The 6,560-nt window shown below is 46.1% G+C and overlaps 1 protein-coding gene across 1 annotated transcript in view; it reads right to left on the bottom strand.

Moving 5' to 3' along the window:
* Positions 1-6,560, bottom strand: part of SULT2A1 (sulfotransferase family 2A member 1) — a 16,165-nt gene that overhangs the window by 7,265 nt on the left and 2,340 nt on the right. Inside the window, exons 2-4 of the mRNA XM_023182589.2 lie at positions 4,873-5,081; positions 3,117-3,243; positions 522-616 (exon numbers count right to left, since the gene is read on the bottom strand). Of these exons, the coding sequence (XP_023038357.2) occupies positions 522-616; positions 3,117-3,243; positions 4,873-5,081 (431 nt within the window). The remainder of the gene's footprint in view (positions 1-521; positions 617-3,116; positions 3,244-4,872; positions 5,082-6,560) is intronic.

Raw genomic sequence — 6,560 nt, 5'->3', positions numbered from 1 at the left:
TTTTTTTTTTTTTTTTTTTTTTGAGACAGAGTCTTGCTCTGTCGCCCAGGCTAGAGTGCAGTGGCACAATCTTGGCTCACTGCAAACTCCACCTTCCAGGTTCAAGCAATTCTCTTGCCTCAGCATCTTGAGTAGCTGGGATTACAGGTGCTCGCCACCACGCCTGGCTAATTTTTGTATTTTTAGTAGAGATGGGGTTTTACCATCTTGGCCAGGCTGGCTTTGAACTCCTGACCTTGTGATCCACCCGCCTCGGTGTCCCAAAGTGCTGGGATTACAGGAGTGAGCCAAAGTGCCTGGCTTAGATGTTTTAAGATGAAATAAGGAGCATGAAGCTTGGGCAAGGGTCAACCAGAAACAGGGCAATGAAGACCAGGGAGTTAATCCCATTCTTTGTGACTCTTCACCAGGCTCCACTTTAACTGAGAGGGTGGCATGAAGACAGCGCGATGGAGGGAATTTAGGGAAAGTAAGGATGGTTGTGAGAGGGTGTGCACTGACTCTAAAAATGATGGGGTTACCTGTTTCAGCTCCTCATAACTCAGTAACAGGAAGTTTTTCTTCTCTCTCATAGACATCCAGCCGTGAATGTGGTCAAACCATGACCCATAGATCACTGCATGGGGTGGCAGAAAGAGTGATAGGTTACACATTTTATGAGGGCAGGCATCCAATCTATTATGTTCACTCCCCCACCGGCTTGTTAATGTATAATTGACCAATAAAACTTGAATGAAACTTGGTCAAAGGGTACCAACAAATGGTATATGCTTACAGTATATAACACGATGTTTTGAAATACATATACATTGTGAAATGACAGTGTATTAGTCAGTTTTCACACTGCTATGAAGAACTGCCCAAGACTGGGTAACTCACAAAGGAGAGTGGTCTAACTGACTCACAGTTCAGCATAGCTGGGGGAGCCTCAGGAAACTTACAATTATGGAGGAAGGAGAAGCAAGGCAACTTCCTCACAAGGCAGTAGGAGGGAGAAGTGAGTGCCAGCAGGGGACATGCCAGACACTTATAAAACCATCAGATCTCAAAGGTGGCACATATACACCATGGAATACTATGCAGCCATAAAAAAGGATGAGTTCATATCCTTTGTAGGGACACGGATGAAGTGGGGAAATCATCATTCTGAGCAAACTATCGCAAGGACAGAAAACCAAACACTGCATGTTCTCACTCATAGGTGGGAACTGAACAATGAGAACACTTGGACACGGGGTGGGGAATATCACACACCGGGGCCTGTCATGGGGTAGGGGGAAGGGGAGGGATAGCATTAGGAGATATACCTAATGTAAATGATGAATTAACGGGTGCAGCACACCAACATGGCACATGTATACCTATGTAACAAACCTGCACATTGTGCACATGTACCCTATACCTTTTTAAAATATAAAAGAAAAATTAGAAAAAAAAAAACCCTAAAATGCTAAACAAAAAACAAAAAAACCATTAGATCTCGTGAGAACTCACTCACTATCATGAGAACAGCACGGGGGAAACCACTACCATGATCCAATCACTTCCCACCAGTTCCCTTCTACAACACGTAGGGATTATGGGGATTACGATTCAAGATGAGATTTGGGTGGGGACACAACCAAACCATATCAGACAGAAGCAAGCTAATTAACATATTCATTTCCTCATATACTTACCGTTTTTTGTCGGGGAGGTGACAACATTTAAGATGGTCTCTCTTAGAAATTGTCAAGTAAGGAATACATTAGTATTATTAACTATTATTATTATTGAGACAGAGTCTCACTCTGTCGCCCAGGTTGGAGTGACATGGAGTGATCTCGGCTCGTTGCAACCTCTGCTTCCTAGATTCAAGCGATTCTCCTGCCTTAGCCTCCCGAGTAGCTGAGACTACAGGCACATGCCACCTACCCGGCTAATTTTTTGTATTTTTAGTAGAGATGGGGCTTCGCCATGTTGGCCAGGCTGGTCTTGAACTCTTGACCTCAGGTGATCCGCCTGCCTCAGCCTCCCAAAATGCTGAGACCAGAATGAAGATATTAATCAAGATGGTAGGACTTGATTAATAATTAGAGAAAAGAAAGTGGTGACAGGTCCAGGGGAGTGGGATGGGAAAAGAGGATGCTTATGAAATATTAGACCCATGCTAGCCTTTGGGTGAGGGGTGGAGTAAGATAAAGGTGCACTAGAAACTGTTTTGCCCATAGGAGAAAGGTGTTCAAAAATTTTTTTTGAGACGGAGTTTCGATTTTGTTGCCCAGGCCGGAGTGCAGTGGCACGATCTTGGCTCACTGCCACCTCTGCCTCCCGGGTTCAAGCGATTCTCAAGCCTCAGCCTCCAGAGTAGCTGGGATTACAGGCGCCCACCACCATGCCTGGCTAATTTTTTGTATTTTTAGTAGAGACAGGGTTTCATTATGTTGGCCAGGCTGGTCTTGAACTTCTGACTTCAGGTGATCCACCGGCCTCGGCCTCCCAAAGTGTTGGGATTACAGGCGTGAGCCACCACACCCGGCCAGAAAGGTGTGCAAATTTGAATGTACTGAAATAGAGGCATCGGTGGCTCTCTCTAATGGAGATATCTGTAGTGGGTGTATTGCTGAGAGACACAACACAGCTGAGATGCAGGCTCATAGAGTTTTGAGATCAACTGGAAAGTAGTGAAAAAGCCCAGAAATTCTGCATAACTAGATGTGTAGCGATCCCAGAGTCATGCAAACAGTTCTGAGACAGATAGACACAGAACATTAAAGGGGTTTTGGAAAGAGGCATCAGAAAAATATGGCGGAAGGTCAGGATTGTGTTGTCCCGGAAGCCAGTGAAAAGCTAACTTCCAGAAATCTACACATTAGGAGAGTAGAGGAGAATGTAAGTTTCCTGTGCTAGTACTGGAGGTTCTAGAGACTTAGCAAATAGCTAGGATGGTTTATCATGGGGGCAAGCTGAGAGTTCTGCTGCTATGCGGGAGAGTAAGCAAACTTAGCAGATTTGACTTCCAGGGGTGGTGGACCCTTCAAACCCATGGGTTGGTGAGACCTAGAGATGTGAGGCTGGATGTTAAATGAGGTCGGATAGAAGACTCCACATACACCCATATTTTGCAAAACACTCACCATTTCCTTGACAGAACCATTCAAAATATTCTTCCCATGACTTTGGTTTCTTAACGAACTTCATGCTATGCCAGAAAAAATAACCAGACACGAAAACATCTCTGGGATTTCTCATGAGATAAATCACCTTACATGGAAAAATGGGAGAATGAAAAATCAGTACAGTCATTCCTCACTCTTATTGATCTTCATAAAAATGGAGAAAATGCCAATTCCTGGATAATGCCTGATAGTATCAATGGATTATTTTAATAAATTACTTACTGCATTCACTAATCAAATTTAACGTGCCTGTGAAGCAGTCACAGCACTAGGAATATGACAATGGAAGAAGGAAGCATCGTTCCTTCCCTCTGGGATATTACAGTCCGCTCACAACGGGAAGCAAATGGAAGGTTTCCAAAGGTGAGTGATGTATATTTGTGTACTAGGGTTTAAAGATCATTAACAGGAGGATAAATTCATAAGTTAAGCTACATTCATAGATATGTAGCACTATTATCCATATACAATGCCCAAGATCACGGATAAATCTCACAGACATTACTTTGAGTGAAAGAAGTCAGACTTTGGCCGGGCATGGTGGCTCATGCCTGTAATCCCAGCACTTTGGGAGTCTAAATCACTCGAGGTCAGGAGTTCGAGACCAGCCTGGCCTACATAGTGAAACCCTGTGTCTACTAAAAATAGAAAAGTTAGCCAGGCATGGTGGCGCACACCTCTAGTCCCAGCTACTCAGGAGACTGAGGCAGGAGAATCACTTAAACCTGGGGAGGCGGAGGTTGCAGTGAGATAAGATCACACCACAGGCCAGGCACGGTGGCTCATGCCTGTAATCCAAGCACTTTGGGAGGCCGAGATGGGTGGATCACGAGGTCAGGAGATAGAGACCATCCTGGCAAACACGATGAAACCCCGTCTCTATTAAAAATACAAAAAATTAGCCGGGCATGGTGGCGGGCGCCTGTAGTCCCAGCTACTGGGGAGGCTGAGGCAGGAGAATGGTGGGAACCTGGGAGGCGGAGCTTGCAGTGAGCCGAGATCCCACCACTGCACTCCAGCCTGGCTGACAGAGCGAGACTCCGCCTCAAAAAAAAAAAAAAAAAAAGAAAAAAACTTCACACACCAATAAACACCTTCCAGGAAAGTATGATTCTAGAAGCAGTCTGAGCCATGCAAGGTCTCGGATATGCCTAGTCCCTCTTGTGATCACCCCTTAGCCCCATGGAAGATGCATGTGGCTGCTGATATCAACACATAGCTAAACACAGTAAGACGAAGTGGGTACAGAGCTCTGCATGGCACCAGGGCAGTCACCCTGGATACAGGCATTGCGTGATGAATGTGCTGCATCCCATAGGAACACCTCTGTGTCTTTTACGTGGCAGAAGCCATTTGTTGAATTCGGATTGGCTAATTAATTTTTAGGGCAACTGAAGGTGGTTATCTAGCCATATAATATGGCTATACATTCTGGTTGGGTGTAGAACCTCGTTTTCTAAGAATCCGGCATTATTGTTTCACCCTATCCCTGGTTTAAATCTGGCTGGGGTAATCTGTGGAATGGTCTACACCCTTGAACTCAAGGACAGTTCTGGGAGCAGCCTCATAGGTGTCACCTAATACGGAATCTCAGGTCCCAACAACACGGACCCGCTGAAGGCGAGTGCATTTCAGCAAGATCTCCACATGACTTTTAGGCACATCAATATTTAAAAGTCATTGACCAAACACGTCTTAACCATTATGCACTGACCTTGGCCTTGGAACTGAAGAACGACTTGGGGAATAACTGGATGGGGAGGTGGGAGGAGAAGAGACGCGGACCCTCCTCTTTACTGAGTGATTCATACCCAGTCTCAGTCTCTACCCAGGGTGATCTCTCCCAGATGGGCACAGATTGGATCCACTTGGGATCCCCCTTGGAGCGAATCAGGCAGAGAATCTCAATCAACCAGTTTGTTCCTGGAGGAAGAAAGAAAAAAATTACAGTAAAATACACATAATATAAAATGTACCATCTCAGCCGGATGCGGTAGCTCACGCCTGTAATCCCAGCACTTTGGGAGGCTGAGGCAGGTGATCATGACGTCAGGGGTTCAAGACTAGCCTAGCCAAGATGGTGAAACCCCATCTCTACTAAAAATACAAAAATTAGCCAGGTGTGGTGACAGGCACTTGTAATCCCAGCCACTCAGGAGACTGGGGCAGAGAATTGCTTGAACCTGGGAGGTGGAGCTTGCAGTGAGCTGAGATTGTAGCACGGTGCTCCAGCCTGGGCAACAGAGCAAGACTCCGTCTCAAAAAAAAAAAAACCCAACAAAAAAGTACCATCTCAACCTTTTTTTGTTTTTTCCACTATTTATTTATTTATTTATTTATTTATTTGCTTACTTACTTATTTATTTTGAGACAGAGTCTTGCTCTGTCCCCCAGGCTGGAGTGTGCATGATCTCGGTTCACTGCAAGCTGTGTGTCCTGGGTTCATGCTATTCTCCTGCCTCAGTCTCCCGAGTAGCTGGGACTACAGGTGCCCACCACCATGCCTGGCTAATTTTTTTTGTATTTTTAGTAGAGACGGGGTTTCACCGTGTTAGCCAGGATGGTCTCAATCTCCTGAGCTTGTGATCCTCGACCTCCCAAAGTGCTGGGATTACTGGTGTGAGCCACTGCGCTCGGCTTGTTTGTTTGTTTGTTTGTTTGTTTGTTTGTTTTGGTGACAAGGTCTCCCTCTGTAGCCCAGGCTAGAGTGCAGTGGTGCAATTATAGCCCACTGCAGCCTTGAACTCTGGGGCTCAAGTGATCCTCGTACCTCGGCCTCCTGCTTCAGCCTCCCAAGTATCTGAGATCTGAGACCTCAGGCATATGCCATCGCACTGGGCTAATTTTTTTTTTTTTTTTGAGACGGTGTCTCTCCCTGTTGCCCAGGCTGGAGTGCAGTGGCGTGATCTCGGCTCACTGCAAGCTCCACCTCCTGGGTTCACGCCATTCTCCTGCCTCAGTCTCCCGAGTAGCTGGGACTATAGGCACCCGCCACAACACCTGGCTAATTTTTTGTATTTTTTTTAGTAGGGACAGGGTTTCACCATGTTAGCCAGGATGGTCTCGATCTCCTGACTTCATGATCCGCCTGCCTTGGCCCCCCCAAAGGGCTGGGATTACAGGCGTGAGCCACTGAGACTGGCCAGGCTAATTTTTTTAAAAAAATGTTATTGTAGAGACCAGGCCTTGCTATATTGCCCAGGCTGGTCTTGAACTCTTGACCGCAAGCAATCTGCCTACCTTGCCCTCCCAAAGCACTGGGATTGCAGGCATGAGCCACTGTGGCCAGCTATCAACCACTTTTTTTTTTTTTTTTTTGAAATAGAGTCTTGCTCTGTCGTCCAGGCTGGAGTAGTGCAGTGGCACAATCTTGGCTCACTGCAACCTCCACCTCCTGGGTTC

Source organism: Piliocolobus tephrosceles, chromosome 21, assembly GCF_002776525.5.
Source record: "Piliocolobus tephrosceles isolate RC106 chromosome 21, ASM277652v3, whole genome shotgun sequence".
NCBI lineage: Eukaryota > Metazoa > Chordata > Mammalia > Primates > Cercopithecidae > Piliocolobus > Piliocolobus tephrosceles.
Note: the sequence above shows the minus strand (reverse complement) of the source record. Positions and strands in the feature narration are given on the sequence as shown.